The 18,787-nt window shown below is 46.6% G+C and overlaps 1 protein-coding gene across 1 annotated transcript in view; it reads right to left on the bottom strand.

Moving 5' to 3' along the window:
• cbx6b (chromobox homolog 6b) overlaps positions 1 to 18,787 on the bottom strand; it is a 38,842-nt gene that overhangs the window by 10,465 nt on the left and 9,590 nt on the right. The window contains exons 4-5 of the mRNA XM_034191344.1: positions 3,328 to 3,610; positions 462 to 703 (exon numbers count right to left, since the gene is read on the bottom strand). Of these exons, the coding sequence (XP_034047235.1) occupies positions 462 to 703; positions 3,328 to 3,610 (525 nt within the window). The remainder of the gene's footprint in view (positions 1 to 461; positions 704 to 3,327; positions 3,611 to 18,787) is intronic.

Here is an 18,787-nt window from a genome sequence, read left to right as displayed (position 1 = left end):
TGATACAACCTTTATCTGGTCCATCATATGAATGTGCTGGCTGTTCACCTGACACCAACATCCCCACATGAGCACAAATAGATTTGCTACAACAAGAATATGGGCAGTCGCCCTGCGCTGTTACAAAGCAAGACACAATTCAAGTGTGGACTTCCTCAACATACATTATGACACCCCAGCAATATTTAATGGTAAAAAGTTATTTTTAAAACAATTTTTCCAACTATGATGCCTTCAGTCTTTAATGAAACATTTCTTTGAGGATGGGAGTTGGTCTCACAGGATGACAATGTTCCCTTCACAAGTGCTGGCTGAATAGTTCGAGTATGAAAGCAATAAAAACTTACATATTCTGACCTTAACAGACTGAAATCTGTTTCACATTTGACTTTTCCTTACAAACCTAACTGCTTGGTCTCCTTGCTGTCCTTTTTAAAGACCGCGGTGCATACGTCTCTTACCTTGTCATTGATGAGCAGCTCAGTGGGTGTGTGCACGCCCTGCAGCAGCACCACTTCGTTCGGTTGATCAGGGACGGCGTAAGAAAGCGGTGTACCAATGCTTCCTTCTGTCGGCCGCAGCCACATGCAGATCGTAAAGGCCTGCAGCTTTGGGATCGGGTGTTTCACAACCGCATACATGTAGTTTGTCCGTGAGGGGAAAGATAGCCTGTAGCCCTCCGGGAAAGAATGGCCTGAGATACCTGATGGAAGAAAATTAAATAAAAATTGAAATAGTACTCCCAAAGCACATACCTCTGCCGATACTACACATATATCTCTCAGATTTCATAATAACTACAACAAAACAGTTTTTATTAAAACCTGGTGAAAGGGTGAGGTATGGGCCAAGGAAGAAACAGTTAGCCTTTAGAGTGGATCCAATTTAAGGGGCAGATCCAGGAATTTTTCCCCCGCTATCTTTAGCTCTGCAAGATTTGGAATTTTTCAAGATTCTTTTGAGTTTCACAAGAGATAATGCAAAATTCATGAAAATATTTAAAATGCCCTATGTTAAAGAAAGAGAAAAAAAAAATCCTGGATTCACCCCCTTAATTGAATCTACTCCAAAATTATTGCTTTCTTCCATGGCCGAGATCCCGCTCTTTCACCAAGCTTCAGGAAAAATGGTTTAGTAGTTTTTGCATAATCCTGCTGAACAGTAAACAGCAAAGAAAACATTACTTCCTTGGCAGAGGTAATAAAAAATTTTTTCCTTCTTTTTTTACATTGTGTGTGTAAAAGATAACTCAAAAATGGCTCAATGGATTTCTTTCAAATGTGGTGTGAATATTACTTTGATAGATATCTGGAGGTGATTTTGGAGTAGTTTGGTAAAAGGTCAAGGAAAACATGGTAAAAAAAAAAAATCCTTTTTGTGTATCTCACCAACCACGAAGCCTAGACAGATGATCTAAGTCATATTGATCAGTAAAATGTTTGTAATTGATTGGTATGAATGACTTCATAATGAATTCATACATAGTAAAAAAAGGCATTAAAGACATTTTATATTTGCTTGTTCATTTATATTGTGGTGTGTAGAGCATGCAGGCTATGCATTAAGTCCTCTGATGCTTCTTTTTTACTTCAAGTACAAACATAAATATTTAAGATAATTTATTTTATAATACTGAACTAAGCCTATTTGTATAGTGACAGAAAATTGCACCTTGATTTAAATTAACATTGTATGTTACAATGAAAGAGAAAAAAAAACACAGCATTGTGTTGGAGTCTACACCTGGTTTTGTCCATAATACTGTATTTAAATGTAGTTCCAACTCTTCCCTGTGTGGGGAGTAAGGAAACATGAGGGGGATCCCCACTGACAACATGGGAAACCCCAAAAAGAAAACCAGAAAAGTGAAAATATTCACATTTTATGGCACAATGAAGGATTGTAAAATTATAGGCAAAATGAAAAGCAGCTACAAGGAGTGATTGAAAAGTTTTGAGCCAGACCCAGAAAAAGTGGGGTGTGGTTCTCCATCTTTTGCATCTGAGAAACCAACATTTCTCTTCAGAATGTGCGTTGAAGACACAATATTTCAATGAAATGAGTTGTCAGATTAGCAAAATGAACAAAGCTGGTTGTTCTGTGATTAAATATTTAGGATTAAGGGGCAGAACAAGTGTTGAAGATGGAGCAAGATCAGGAAAGTCCAGAATTGCCACCTTAACAGATATGATCCAGAAGAGCCTTAGTATGGTCCTCACTGACAGCATCATATAGCTAGTACTGCAGGCACTTCATAGGAGACAGTTCATTCGGTTGTGATGGAAGAACTAGGAATGACAAAACTTTCAGCACAATGGATCCCAAGGCTTCTCATGGTCAGATTCCAGATGTCCAGGGAGAATCTTTGGCTTTTTGATGCAGATCCGGGGAACTTCATGTGGTGATTCGTGACCATGGCCCAGACCTGGTCCATGCCTTTGAACCAAAGCCCAAACAGTGGAAGCAATGGAAACGTGGGTTCACAGATGTCTCATGTGTTGGAAAGGTCATGGCCTCTGTCGTCTGGGATGCTGAGGGCATCTTAATGGTGGACTGTCTCCAGAAGGGACAGACTATCAGCAGAATCTATTATGCTTCCCTTCTGTGAAAACTGTGGGAGAAAATAAAGCAGATGCTGAGTAGAATGCTGTGATGAGGTGTTCTGTTTTACCAGGACAATGCTCTGGGGCCACACGTCAGACATTACAAGGGCTGATATTCATGAGTGTGGCTTTGAACTTCTTCTGCAACCACTTTATTCCCCTGAGTTGACTCCTTCAGATGTCCATCTGTTTCCCAACATGAAAAGGCATCTTGCTGGAGCTCATTATAATACTGATAATGATGTCATATCCGTGGATTCTTTTCTTGACATTAGCCCATTTTATTTGGAAGAGGGAATTCTTGGAGAGGATGTGGGTCTTCTCTCATCTGTCCTTACCCAACCTCTGTCTCCTAAGGGTCAGACTATCTCAACCGTCTTTATGCAAATTATGGTGGCAATGTGATGCATTAACTACTCTGAAAAATGAGACCGCAGGCTTCAGATTATTAGATAGCTCAGAATATTTTTGCCTTTTGTGTCTTGAATTACTATATGAATCAGTAATCATTCCATTCCATGCCCTGCGATAGACTGGTGTCCTTTCCAGGGTGTGCCCTATGACTCGTGCCCTATGACTGAGAGGATAGGCTCCAGCTCCCCATGACCCCTGAATGGAGTAAGCGGGTATATAAAGTGGATAGATTCTATTCCGCTCTATCATTTTTATTCAAATGTGCACCCAGATCAGCTACCATTTTTTTCCCTGTCATTTCTCCACCTACCTCCCTCCAGTCCTGACAGCCGATGGTGTAGATTATTAATGCTGTGGTCAATTTCTTGTCTGTGCTTCTCAGAGTCCCCTCTGAGGGCTTTTCTCTCTTTCTCCAAAAGCTGCATCTTCTTTTCCAGGTCCCTCTCCACATCTTCCATCCTCCAGGGCCCATCACCACCTGCTCTGTGTCCAGGATCAGCCAACCTCTCCGGTCCGCCAGACATTCCGCCTTCCTCTGGCAATCCTGAGGTATTGCTGTCCGTCTGGTTGTGAGGAAACGGGCCAATGTCTGACTGCGGAGGAGTGAGAAGACAGTGGATGAGAATTGTTTCAGAGTGTTGGATTTTATTGCTAGAGGTAATTTATAATACTTCCTTTTCATCTGTTATAGTGTTTACTCCTCTGAAGGAATACAATGCCTTTCAGAAAGCTTTGAAAGTCCACTACATCCAGAATATGAGTGTACTTTTGTAAAATTCCTAGACCCATTAATCATCAATCTCAAAGAAACAATGGATTATGCCTGGGGACACATCCAGTGACTGATTTAATAAGGTTCAATATACACTAATTAGAATGTTACCCAGAGCATAATAGTTGCATAGTAGCTTCAATTTGATTTTGTAGCACATTACTTTGCTAATTTGTTTTTTTTACATGTATCCATTGTGCTCTGGAATCAACATGTCACATAATTAACTTTAAAGCACACATATCAGGGTAGCTCTCCATTAACACAAACAATCTCCCGTCTGGAGGGAGTTTATTAGCTAAATGTAATTCCATAATTTCATGAAGAAGGTGAAATCCTGCACAAAGCTTCTCTGATTTGCCCTCACCTGTGCTCAGACAAGAAGGTTGATGTCTGTTCTATCTGTTAAGTATTACAGGAACTCAGTGACCTTAAGGATGACCCTATTTTGTTCTGTAGCATATGGTCTAAATTGGAAGTGCATTTGGGGCATGTGTCGGTGCATTTTTCTATTCATGCAATGCATAATGTTGGAGCATAGTTGTCACACACTGGAGAGACAGTGGCTCCTTTTCTGAACAGTGACACTAGACTGGATTGCAAAAAGGCAGTAGTATTATTATTACAAGAACTCAGCAGAGAATGGTCATAGCTAAGGCACAGAAGTCAGTAAGAAACACACAGGTGAAGGTACAAGAATAAAAAGCAGGCAAAAACTCAAAGACAAGCAAGGATCTGTACACTCAAGATGAGAATAGCAACAAGCCACGCAAGAATCGAAGTGCAAGGACTTACCATCTGGCAGCAACTGAAGGAATGCTTCCTTCTTTTAAATGCTGCCAGGGAATGGCTAATTAACACAAAGTGAATGTCAGGGGTGTGTGATTAAGAGAAGTGTGAGTGAGTGCACAAATCTGAAAGCAACCAGGGACTCTAAATGCTACAGAAACTTTAAGAGAAAATAAATCCACAAGAAGTGAATGATACAAAAACAGAGTGATATGGCAAAAAATGGTGAAGGCAAAACTGAAGAGACACATCGGCAGAGAGATCCCAGTGGGCCCCCTCTCAAGGAAGAGTGGTAGAGAAACCTCTCGACTGCTCTGTAACTGCAGGTGAGCAAACATAGAAGAGAAATCTCTGGCAGTTCTCGTTGCTGACAGTCAAACTTTTAACAGAGAGACCTGTAGGCTGTACTGATACTAGGAGGTGAATAATAATGTGCACAAACCAGGGAAACTAAGCAATTACGCTTGTTCCAAACAGAAAAAGCCAGATCCCTCCCATGAGGTATGCTTGAGAGCATGTGATCTGACAAACATAAATCACAAAGTGCAAAGGGGTTGTATGTATTCTCTTAATTTCTCATGGGTGTGGTTTTGGATGTAACATGAAATAAACCAATGATGCTTTATTGAAGATAAATGAGTAATTTCCTGGGTGGTTAACAGATCTGCACTCAGTGTATCAAAACACAGGTGTGGAAAGCAACCTCAAAAGTTCCCAGTAGTGATCGAGTGGAGCAGAAAGGTGAAATTTTCTATTTTTCTATGAGTGTTTACTTTTATTGGTGGTTAGCACTGTAGCCTCACAGCAAGAAGGCCATGGGATCGATTCCCACCTGTGGACTTTCTGTGTGGAGTTTGCATGTTCTCCCTGTGTTTGTGTGGGTACTTTCCAGCTGCTCTGGCTTCCTCCCACATCCAAAGACATGCAGGTTCCGTGGATTGGAAACTCCACTGCCTGTAGGTGTGCGTGCAGGTGTGAATGTGTTTGTCTGTCTATATGTGGCCCTGCGACAGAGTGGCGTCCTGTCCAGGGTCTACCCTGCCTCTTGTCCTATGGCTGCTGGGATAGGCTCCAGTCCCTGCAACCTTAGCTTGAATAAGCAGTTAAAGATGAATATGCGTGTGTGTGTGTGTGTGTTTACTTTTATTTAATTTCATTGTTGTTTTCAATTTGGTTCAATTGCATATACAAGCAGAGTGCACACGCATCGAAAACCTAACACAAATTACACTCAAAATGCGCCAACATCAAGCTTAACTGAAGTCTTAGTGAGGTGATCTTGTGTACTAAGTTTCACGGTGACACAAAATGTCATTGCCTAGATATCACATACACAATATTTCCAACACTCAGGCCCCTGGTGGCCACAATGAGAATCAAAATGTGCCCATTGTCAAAGGTGTCTGAGGTGTTAGTGTGGTGATCAAATGTTTCAAGTTTCACCTTGACACACAAAATCCTTGTCAAGATATCATATACACATTAAACACACCATTCATGAGTCTGAAGGGCAACAAAGACATCTGTACTGGGAAGATGATTAATGTTCTGATCACCGAGAGTTACAAGCTGTATGAACTGGCACTTTTTGCAGCTATGACGTTGCCTACATTACTGATGTTCATCATCATGACCATTTATGCCACCTACATCCTAGGTTATTTGGTTATCCTAGGTTATCCTAGGCTACACACCCCTATTGCTCCCAGTGTGTAGTGAGCGCCTTGTATGGCAGCACTCTGACATTGGGGTGAAAGTGAGGCATAATTGTAAAGCGCTTTGAGCGTCTGATTCAGATGGAAACGTGCTATATAAATGCAGTCCATTTACCATTTATCACATGGACACGCACACACAGACAGGTGGATGCACACATGGATTAAAGCAGTCCTGAGACCTAGTGTGGCTTCTGTAAAGCAGGAAAACAAATCAAAGATGTGCTATGATATGAACTGTGCTGCAATGCATCTGCTCAATACATTAATGATGAGCCTCAAATCGACCTCTGACAGATCATCCATTACACAAATAAATAAAAAGATCTGATGCAGAGCTCGGGGTCAGACTCCCAGGTCCATATATCTGTGTGTTATAGCCTGTAATCCATAAACATATGATCATGTACTGAAAAGGGCTATGTCAAAAGTAATGCAAGCATAATTACACTTATTATTGTTACTCTATAAGTACTTTACACTTCACTTACAACAAATCTGAACATCTGCACATCAAATGGCATAATCACAATAAACATAAAGTTGTAGACTTTAACCTTTACACTCATTTAACTTCATGCATTTACAGTATCATGATAAAGGTTAACTCAAAATTATGTTTGTACATCATGAGAAGATTAAAAAATTACCATTTTAAATCTTCCTTATTACTCTGAACAGCTGAAAAGCAGCAAGCAAAGTACTGTTTTCACTCATGTGATAACTCAAAAACGGGTGGGGTTTCCTTCAAACTTGGTGGAAATATTACATGGCTAGATATCTACTGGTAATTGGATTTTGCAGTAGTTTCTTCTTGTAGTGCCTGATCGTAACTCAGAGACCGCTGGATGTGGCGGTGAGTCGATGCCGTGGAGGCTGTGTCTCATTTTGGAGAATTTTATTACAAACACCTGGAATAATACGGCTTGTTGTGTTGTGAAATGCCCAAAGGGATCATCTAAGATGTCTGTGGCAATATTAGTGCTGAATGAAACTTATATCACGTATCAGCATTTTTAGCAGCCCATTGAATTTTTTATGTTAGAAAGACGTTTTAAAAAATGTCTACGCCCACCACTGAAAAGATATTCAAAAGTGAAAGTTTTTTATGTCTATTTGTTGATGTATAATCAGTGTTCAGGTTTAGACTGTTTTTAACAGTGATTTTGAGTGGTACTTTTCAACCTGTACAATAAGCAAATTATAATTCTGCAGGCCAGCTAGAAAGGTATGTCCACATTTATTATTTTAAAAGCCGCCAATGAAAACCACGCTGAAAACTGATCTAAATATGAACATTTATTCAACATCTAGGCAGTGCTCTGATGTCTTTCATTTTCAGAAAAGTGTTCCTGTGTTTTACTTGTATTTGCTTAAATCAGTTGAAATAGGCAGGGAGAGTTTGCACCTTGTTTGCAACCATTTATGATGCCCTTTTTTAAATCAAATGTAAAATTTGAAAAGCTTCATCATTAATTTAATCACAAGATGCACTAATGTGTGAGAAAACAATGTGATGTCATGACAAACAAAATTAGACACAAACATAGTTTCTCCCTTCCACTGTACTACTGTTTAAATTAGTTATCATTTTGATATAACAGAAACACAATAAGGGTGTAAACTGAGGTAATGTTTCAAAAACTAGATGATTCTTATTGTACTTATTGGTACAATAGAAAAAAATATGGTTAACTGAACATTTACTCATCTTGCATCCTCGTTATCTTAGTTGCATCATTTTCTTTGCAGATTTTACTGACTTGTGAAACAACAGGCAGGGCATTCAAGAGCCAAACGTGATGGGTGCTGTTGCCTGCAGGTTCAGATGTTTCTGTCATGACAGTCAGAGACAGAAGGTGCGTGGAGGTTTTTTGTTTTTGGTGGTGGAGGTGGTAATATGGAAATGTACACATAGCAACTGCAGTTTTTGTTGAGCATTTGGAACAAATCAGTATGTATTGTAGTACATGGAGAATACAGGCCCTTGGGAGATATGGGAATGTTAACGCAGTTCTATTTCCAGATGAGCAGTCACAGTCTTGCAGAATATTGCAGGAAATGAAGTAAACAATAAGTTACTGTTGCAACAGTACAATATGTGTATGATTTTAAAGAGGTCATATGGTACAGAATCTGTTTATCCTCAAATTGTTGTGTGGGCCGCTGAAGAGGAGGTACTGCTGGCCCACCACCAGAGGGCGCCCTGCCTGAAGTGCAGGCTTCAGGCCGGAGAGGGTGCTGGAGCAACCGGGAGTGACAGCTGTCACTCATCATCACCAGCACCATAAAAGCCGGGCAGCAACTCCACCTCGCTGCCGAGATATCATCTACTACTTAGGTCATATCTTCTGCCGTATTTGAACTGTGACTTACATCTGATCTGTTTGCAGCCGTTGTCCTGTGGTGCACTTTCAGCTGGGTTGGCGGTCAGTGAGAGAAGCGACGTCTTCGCCTCTCACTCCATCCAGATAAGTGGTAACAGGAGCTGCTAGTGTGTTCCTACTTCAGAGGTGGAGGTGCTCCATCCCGGAGGAACTGTATCAGTGTCTGAGGATTTACTGGGTGTGTATCCACACACCCACCATTAACTGTCTCTGCTTCCTGCCAGCAGTACCAGGTCTGACAGGTGGAGATGGTGGCCACCTGGGGATCCAGGACGTGGCGGCTCCGGTGTTCTTCAGATCCGTTGGCGGTGGAAGCCGTGTGGGGACCCGGCTCTTCTCTGGACAGACGTCTTCTATCCTCGAGCCTGCCCACACGTCACTTTTGTATAATTGACTGTCATTATCAAACTGCATTTGTCTGTATTCTGTTGTGCACAATTCACAACATTAAATTGTTATATTTTGGCTTATCCATTGTCCGTTCATTTACGCCCCCGTTGTGGGTCCGTGTAACTACACTTTCCCAACAGGATATTTCGGCCAACGTCATGGATCCCGAGGGGCGTCAACCATAGAGTGAACCACCAATGGAAACGCAGGGTGCACAGGTACCGGCAGGAGGCGTATTAGGTGAGCTGCAGCATATCTTAACCGCCTTCACTGCTCGGTTGGACTTGGTGACCGAGCAGAATGTTATTCTCAATCGGAGGAAGGAGGCCCTCACCGCCCAGGTGGAAGCGCACACGCAGGGCGCTGCTGCAGCACCTCCTCCTGCTGTTCAGGCAACGAATACAGATATTCCACTGGTCATTCAACGAACCCCCCCCACCGTCCCCTGAAGCATACATAAGCCCTCCGGAGCCGTATGGAGGTTGTGTAGAGACGTGCGCAGACTTCCTGATGCAGTGTTCGCTCGTCTTTGCACAGCGTCCTGTTATGTACGCGTCAGACTCCAGCCAGGTGGCTTTTGTTATTAATCTGCTTCGAGGTGAGGCACGTGCCTGGGCTACGGTGCTCTGGGAGCAGAATGCACGGCTCCTAACAATATATACTGAGTTTGTGAGGGAGTTCAGACTGGTGTTCGATCACCCACATAGAGGCGAGACCGCTTCCAGTGTGCTGCTGTCTATGAGACAGGGTCGTCGGAGTGCAGCTGAGTATGCAGTCGCCTTCCGCATCGCGGCAGCGAGGGCCGGCTGGAATACTGTTGCACTCCGCGCCGCCTTTGTAAACAGACTGTCTCTGGTCCTTAAGGAGCACCTCTGTCTCTGGTCCTTAAGGAGCACCTGGTGGGATTTAGAGGGGCTTATCGACCTGGTAGTACGCTTAGACAACCGATTAGCAGAACGTCGATGGGAGCGGGGCAAAGGGCGTGGTCAGGCACGAGCCGCCCCTCTTCCTTCCGGGTCTGAAAGGGAGCCGTCTTCCCCACGCTCCACAGCCAGAGGGCTCCGTGTGGCAACAGCTCCCCTTGCTGACGTTGTTAGGGAAATGAGCAGGGCCAAAATTAGATCAGATGACAGGTTGAGGGGGCTGGCCCGCGGGGAGTGTTTTCTCTGCAGCTCAAAAGAGCATATACAGCAAAACTGCCCCAAACGGCCAAAACGACAACACTCGCCCTTAGAGACTGGGCTAAGGGTGGGTCATAACACGCACGAGGGGTGCACACGTAAATCTGCATGACTCCCAGCTACGATCCTGAGTGGGGATCTAACCCTTCACGCCCCAGCACTGGTGGACACGGGGTCAGAAGGGAATCTGTTGGACAGCAGATGGGCAAAGGAAGTGGGGCTCCCTCTAGTGGCCCTTCCTTCACCATTAAAGGTACGGGCACTAGATGGCACCCTTCTCCCTTTAATCACACACAAGACACAACCAGTAACATTGGTTGTGTCTGGGAATCATCGGGAGGAGATTGTGTTTTTTGTAACACCTTCTACCTCCCGCGTTGTTTTGGGCTTCCCATGGATGATAAAACACAATCCCTGGATTGATTGGCCATCTGGGGTTGTGGTTCAGTGGAGCGAAACCTGCCACCGGGAGTGTTTAGGATCCTTGTTTCCCCCCGGTATGACCGCTAACGATTACAGGGGGCTGAACGAGATTACGGTTCGCAACCAATACCCGTTGCCCCTGTTGGATTCAGTGTTCACGCCCCTGCATGAAGCCAAAATATTTACAAAACTTGATCTTCGTAATGCGTACCACCTGGTTCTGATCCGGAAGGGAGACGAATGGAAGACGGCATTCAACACCCCGTTAGGTCATTCTGAGTACCTGGTCATGCCGTTTGGTCTCTAGCAGATGTGGACATGATAAGAGTGCCCTGCTTCTCATTCATGTCATTTCATGACTGTACATCTGTGACCATGGGTCATCTACAGAGGAAGAGATGGTTCATATTTATACTGCTTGATAAGAGGGATTCAATAAAATGCAGTGTTTTTATATGGTATGTGTCTTTTTTTTCTTAAAAACATCCATGTCTTTCTTGATATCAGGCATTTTCCCGCACCTTTTACAGGACAACAATGGTAGCTAAGTGGTAAAGTTTCTGACTGGCAATCTGAGTTTTTGGAAGGTGCAGGTTCGAATCCCGTGGGTGGCATGTATTTTTTTTTTTCAGAGCAGCTGCATGATGTGGTTACACATGCTGCAGGTAATCGCACTGTGTTCCCGTGTGCACAAACCATGGCCTGACCGTCGGCTCGATGTTTTTGTGGCTTGCTCATACGAGCTGTTCTGCCGTGATTCGCCCTGATTTGTATTTAGTCATACTGTGTGTGAAGGGGCACTTAAAGTTGCTCAAAGTTTGGTAAAAACTGATGCAAATTATTGGTTGAAATAAAAGGATTACAACCCCAATTCCAATGAAATTAGGACGTTGTGTAAAATGTAAATAAAAACAGAATACAATGATTTGCAAATCCTCTTCCACCTATACTCAATTGAATACACCACAAAGACAAGATATTTAATGTTCAAACTGATCAACTTTATTGTTTTTGTGCAAATATTTGCTCATTTTGAAATGCCTGGAACATGTTTCAAAAAAGCTGGGACAGTGGTATGTTTACCACTGTGTTACACCACCTTTCCTTCTTTTGAATTGGGGTTGTAATAAATGGAATAGCTTTGTCTGTGTTGTGTGGTCTCCAAAGTAAAGGTCAAACAAGATCGACATCCATTGGATTCTATGAACTATGACATATGTTACCCCATAAAATGATAACTAAGCATGACAGATTGTGCAAACTATTCCTTTTTAAAATGCTATTAACATCTTAAGGATCTTAAGTAATTTTTTCATGTAGAAAAGATTTCTTTAAATATTAATGGTTGTTCTGCTAAGTTTTTTCACAAATGGAACCCTTTCATCGAATACTTCATCATTACCAACTCAGAGTTCAATTTAACTCCCATATACATTTGTAATTTTGTACCTTTTTATTTATTTATTTATTTATTTATTTATTTATTTATTCTCTCTTTCTTTTTATTCATTTGTCCATTTTGTGCAGAAATGCTTCTCTTGGTTTTGTAAATTCTGTTTTGCAAAAAGGAAAACTTAGAAATCCAATGTTGGTTTGTTTTGATATTGTGCTTGTTCTCTTAAAAAAAAAAAAAAAAAAAAAAAAAAACAAGAAGAAAAAAGAGAAAAAAATTCCAGTTATAGGTGGCCAAAAGATGGTTGAAAGGATGGTGGTAAGTATTGAACACGTCACCAATTTTTCTCAGTAAACAACATTTGGTGAAAATTTCATGTCAATAGCACCTTTAGAAATATATTTCATGAAAAAAATGGAGAGGTGATGGTCTCATGGTTAAGTGTTGGGCTTGAGACCAAAGGATCCTCGGTTCAAACCCCAGCCTGACCGGAAAATCACTAAGGACCCTTTAGTAAGTGTTGTGTGGGCCGCAAGAGGAGGTACTGCTGGCCCACCACCACCAGATGGCGCCCTGCTTGAAGTGCGGGCTTCAAGCACGAGAGGGCGCCGGAACCACCGGCCGTGACAGCTGTCACTCCTACACACCAGCTGTCTTTCATCACCTCTTCACCCTTAAAAACCAGACTGCCACTCCACCTCCCCGCCGAGAAATCAGCAACCAAGAGGTAACCTGTCTCTATTGTAATTTCTCTGCTAAACTACAACTGAACTCTTCTTTGCAGCCGTCTGCCTTGTGGTGTCCTTATCGGAGCTTGGTGTAAAGGCGTGACCACGACGACTTTGCATCACGCTCATCTCAGATAAGTGGTAACAGGAGCTGCACGAGTGTGTGTTTGGAGGTGGAGGAATTCCCCTCCTAAAAAGAACATTAACTGTGAGTGGACTACTGAGTGTGCGGGCTCACACTCACCTGGACTTTCTCTATTCTCTGCCAGCAGTACCAGGGTCGACAGCCGAAGGCAGAGGCCACCTGGGGACTCAGGACTTGGCGGCTCCGGTGTTCTTCAGGCCCGTTGGTGGTGGAAGCTGTGTGGGAATCAGCTCTTTTCTCGCCAGAGGTCTTCTATCTTCGAGCCTGCCCACACGTCACCTGGTGTATTATTGGCAATCCATATTTCTGTCTGTATTCCGTTGTGTGTTTTCACAACATTAAATTGTTACTCGTTGGCTTATCCATTGTCCGTTCCTTAGCGCCCCCTGTTGTGGGTCCGTGTCACGACACCTTCCCAACAGGATTTCTCGGCCAATCGTCATGGATCCTGAGGGGCGTCAACCAGAGCTTGAACGGCCAATGGAAGAGCAAGAGGCGCAGGCGTCAGCGGGAGGCGTGTTGAGGGATCTGCAGCATATTCTAACCGCTTTCACGGCTCGGTTGGATTTGGTGACCAAGCAGAATGTACTCCTTAATCGGAGGATGGAGGCTCTCACCGCCAGGGTGGATACGCGCGATCAGGGCGCTGCTGCAGTCCCTCCTCTTGCTGGTCCTGGGCCCGACACAGACATTCCACTGGTCGTTCAATGACCCCCCCCACCATCCCCTGAAGCATACATAAGCCGTCCGGAACCGTACGGAGGTTGTGTCGAGACGTGCGCAGACTTCCTCCTGCAGTGTTCGCTTGTTTTTGCACAGCGTCCAATTATGTACGCATCAGACGCTAGCCGGGTGGCTTATGTAATCAATTTGCTTAGAGGAGAGGCACGCACCTGGGCTACGCCACTCTGGGAGCAGAACTCACGGCTCCTAATGTCTTACGCTGGGTTTGTGCGGGAGTTCAAACAGGTTTTTGATCATCCCAACAGAGGCGAGACTGCTTCGAGCATGCTACTGTCAACGAGACAGGGGCGCCGGAGTGCAGCTGAGTATGCAGTCGACTTCCGCATCGCGGCAGCGAGGTCCGGCTGGAATAACGTTGTGCTCCGCGCCGCCTTCATAAACGGACTGTCTCCGGTCCTGAAGGAGCATCTGCTGGCTAAGGAGGAACCGTGGGATTTTGACGGGCTTGTCGATTTGGTTATACGCTTAGACAACCGTTTGGATGAACACCGTCAGGAGCAGGCCGGGGGGCGTGGCCGGGCACGAGTCGTCCCTCTCCCTTCCGGTTCCGAAAGGGTGCCGTCGTCCCCACGCTTCACTGCCAGAGGGCTCCGTGTGGCAACAGCTCCCCCTGCTGACGAAGCTATGGACACGAGCAGGGCCAAAGTGAAAGCAAACATCAGACAAAGGAGGCTGGCCTGCGGGGAGTGTTTTTTCTGTGGCTCTTGTGAGCACATGCAAAAAGACTGCCCCAAACGGTCAAACTACAACGCCCGTCCTTAGAAACTGGGCTAAGGGTGGGCCATAACACACACGCGGGAAAGCCCTGCAAATCTGCACGAATCCCAGTAATGATCCTGAGTGGGGACTTAACCCTTCACGCCCCAGCACTGGTAGACACGGGGTCGGAAGGGAATCTGCTGGACAGCAGATGGGCAAGGGAAGTGGGGCTCCCTCTGGTGGCTCTGCCGTCACCGTTGCAGGTGCGGGCACTAGATGGCACCCTACTTCCATTTATCACACATCAGACACAGCCCTTGACCTTGGTTGTGTCTGGGAATCACAAGGAGGAGATCGTGTTTCATGTAACACCTTCTACCTCCTGAGTGATTTTGGGGTTCCCATGGATGGTGAAGCACAATCCCCGGATTGATTGACCGTCTGGGGTTGTGACGCAGTGGAGCGAAACCTGCCAACGGGAGTGTTTAGGATCCTCGTTTCCCCCCGGTATGACCGCTAACGAGGAGGTTAAAGTCCCCCCCAATCTGACGGCGGTGCCTGGGGAGTACCATGATCTTGCTGATGTCTTCAGCAAAGATCTGGCACTCACTCTTCCCCCACACCATCCGTATGATTGGGCCATTGATTTGATCCCGGGTGTCAAGTACCCGTCCAGCAGGCTGTACAACCTCTCACGTTCAGAGCGCGAATCAATGGAGACCTACATCTGGGACTCGTTAGCTGCCGGGCTGATCCGGAACTCCACCTCCCCGATGGATGCTGGTTTCTTTTTTGTGGGCAAGAAAGACGGCGGACTCCGTCCATGCATTGATTACAGGGGGCTGAACGAGATTACGGTTCGCAACCAATACCCGTTGCCCCTGTTGGATTCAGTGTTCACGCCCCTGCATGGAGCCAAAATATTTACAAAACTTGATCTTCGTAATGCGTACCACCTGGTTCTGATCCGGAAGGGAGACGAACGGAAGACGGCATTCAACACCCCGTTAGGTCATTCTGAGTACCTGGTCATGCCGTTCGGTCTCACCAATGCACCTGCGACATTCCAAGCCTTGGTTAATGATGTCTTGAGGGACTTCCTGCATCGGTTCGTCTTCGTATATCTGGACGATATACTCATCTTTTCCCCGGATCCTGAGACCCATGTCCAGCATGTACGTCAGGTCCTGCAGCGGTTGTTGGAGAACCGGCTGTTTGTGAAGGGCGAGAAGTGCGAGTTCCACCGCACTTTTTTGTCCTTCCTGGGGTTCATAATCTCCTCCAACTCCGTCGCCCCTGATCCGGCCAAGGTTGCGGCGGTGAGAGACTGGCCCCAACCAACAAGCCGTAGGAAGCTGCAACAGTTCCTCGGCTTTGCAAACTTCTACAGGAGGTTTATTAAGGATTACAGTCAGGTGGTTAGTCCCTTGACAGCCCTGACCTCCTCCAAAGTCCCCTTCACCTGGTCGGATTGGTGCAAAGCCGCGTTTAGGGAGTTGAAACGCCGGTTCTCGACTGCGCCAGTCCTGGTGCAGTCCGATCCTAACTGCCAGTTTGTTGTTGAAGTGAATGCCTCTGACTCAGGGATAGGAAGCCGTGCTGTCCAAGAGCAGGGAGTCCAATAAGGTCCTCCACCCTGTGCCTATTTTTCCCGCAGGTTGACCCCGGCTGAGCGAAACTATGACGTAGGCAATCGAGAACTCCTTGCGGTGAAAGAGGCTCTTGAGGAGTGGAGACACCTGTTGGAGGGAGCTGCGGTTCCATTCACGGTTTTCACGGACCATCGGAACCTGGAGTACATCCGGACCGCCAAGCGTCTGAACCCCAGACAAGCCCGCTGGTCACGGGCGTTTTGACTTCCAAATCACCTACCGCTCCGGGACCAAGAACCAAAGATCTGACGCCTTGTCCCGGGTTCACGAAGAGGAAGTCAAAGTCGAGCTGTCAGATCCCACAGAAACCATCATCCCCGAGTCCACTGTCATGGCCACCCTCACCTGGGACATGGAGAAGACCATCCGGGAGGCCCTGGCACGGAACCCGGACCCAGGAACTGGCCCGAAGGACAAGTTATACGTCCCACCAGAAGCCAGAGCTGCGGTCTTGGACTTCTGTCACGGTTCCAAGCTCTCCTGTCACCCAGGGGTGCGAAGGACTGTGGCAGTGGTCCGGCAGCGCTTCTGGTGGGTGTCTATGGAAGCCGACGTCCGGGAGTATGTCCAGGCCTGCACCACCTGCGCCAGGGGAAAAGCTGACCACCAACAGGTACAGGGACTCCTCCAGCCATTACCTGTGCCTCACCGCCCCTGGTCCCACATCGGCCTGGACTTCATCACGGGCCTCCCGCCGTCCCAGGGCATGACCACCATCTTCACGATAGTGGACCGGTTCTCCAAGGCGGCTCACTTCGTGGCCCGATGGCCCAGGAGACAGCAGACCACCTGGTCCACCATGGCGTACGTCTGCATGGGATTCCATCTGATGTTGTCACCGACCGTGGTCCCCAGTTCTCCTCGCAAGTCTGGAGGAGTTTCTGTAGGGGGCCACCGTAAGCCTCTCGTCCGGGTACCATCCCCAGACGAACGGACAGGAAGAGCGGACCAACCAGGATTTGGAGCAGGCTCTCCGCTGTGTGACCTCTGCGCACCCGATGGCCTGAAGCAACCATCTGGCCTGGATCGAGTACGCTCACAATAGCCAAGTTTCATCTGCCACCGGCCTCTCCCCATTTGAGGTATGTTTGGGGTACCAGCCCCCATTGTTTCCGCTCGTGGAGGGAGAGGTCGGGGTGCCCTTGGTCCAGGCCCACCTCAGGAGGTGCCGTCGGGTGCCCGCTCTGCCCTGCTGAAAGCCCGGATGAGGGCCAAGGCCCATGCAGACCGCCGGCATTCCCTGGCCCCTGTATACCAGCCCGGGCAGGAGGTTTGGCTATCCACCAAAGACATCCCACTGCAAGTGGAATCCCAAAAATTTAAGGACAGATTTATTGGACCGTTCCCCATCCTCAAAGTCCTCAGTCTGGCCGCAATGAAGCTGAAGCTACCAGCTTCACTGCGGATCCATCCTGTCTTTCACGTGTCACGGATTAAGCCCTACCACACTTCACCACTCTGCACCCCCGGACCGGCGCCACCTCCTGCCCGGATCATCGACGGAGAGCCGGCATGGACAGTACACTGGCTCCTGGACGTCCGTCCGAAGGGCCGGGGGTTCCAGTACTTGGTGGACTGGGAGGCGTATGGACCTGAGGAACGCTCCTGGGTGAAGAGGAGCTTCATCCTGGACCCGGCCCTCCTGGCCGACTTCTACACCCGACACCCCAACAAGCCTGGTCGGGCGCCAGGAGGCGCCCGTTGAGGGGGGAGTCCTGTTGTGTGGGCCGCTGAAGAGGAGGTACTGCTGGCCCACCACCAGAGGGTGCCCTGCCTGAAGTGCGGGCTTCAGGCACGAGAGGGCGCCGGAGCAACCAGAAGTGACAGCTGTCACTCATCAACAGCACCAGTTGTCACTCATCATCACCAGCACCATAAAAGCCGGGCAGCAACTCCACCTCGCTGCCGAGATATCATCTACCGCTTAGGTAATATCTTCTGCCGTATTTGAACTGTGACTTACGTCTGATCAGTTTGCAGCCGTTGTCCTGTGGTGCACTTTCAGCTGGGTTGGCGGTCAGTGAGAGAAGCGACGTCTTCGCCTCTCACTCCATCCAGATAAGTGGTAACAGGAGCTGCTAGTGTGTTCCTACTTCAGAGGTGGAGGTGCTCCCTCCCGGAGGAACTGTATCAGTGTCTGAGGATTTACTGGGTGTGTATCCACACACCCACCATTAACTGTCTCTGCTTCCTGCCAGCAGTACTAGGTCTGACAGCTGGAGACGGTGGCCACCTGGGGACCCAGGACTTGGTGGCTCCTGTGTTCTTCAGATCCGTTAGCGGTGGAAGGCGTGTGGGGACCCGGCTCTTCTCTGGACAGACGTCTTCTATCCTCGAGCCTACCCACACGTCACTTTTCGTATAATTGACTGTCATTATCAAACTGCATTTGTCTGTATTCCGTTGTGCACAATTCACAACATTAAATTGTTATATTTTGGCTTATCCATTGTCCGTTCATTTACGCCCCCCTGTTGTGGGTCCGTGTAACTACACTTTCCCAACACAAATAACTACAAGTCTCTGCAGGATGAAAATCTCTTTATGTAAGAAAAACATTTCGGCCTGAAATGGCTCATGATAGACTTCTATGACATATGTTGCTTCTGGAAGAATGGAGTTACAGAGACTTGTGCAATCAATGTCAAAGCACATTCAGTTCAGTTTACTTGTACAGCACCAAATCACAACATAAGAAATCTTAAAGTGCTATAAACAAGCAATGTCCAGACTTCACCCACCCCTTGAGCAA

Source organism: Thalassophryne amazonica, chromosome 16, assembly GCF_902500255.1.
Source record: "Thalassophryne amazonica chromosome 16, fThaAma1.1, whole genome shotgun sequence".
NCBI lineage: Eukaryota > Metazoa > Chordata > Actinopteri > Batrachoidiformes > Batrachoididae > Thalassophryne > Thalassophryne amazonica.
This window is presented reverse-complemented; position numbering and strand designations above follow the sequence as displayed.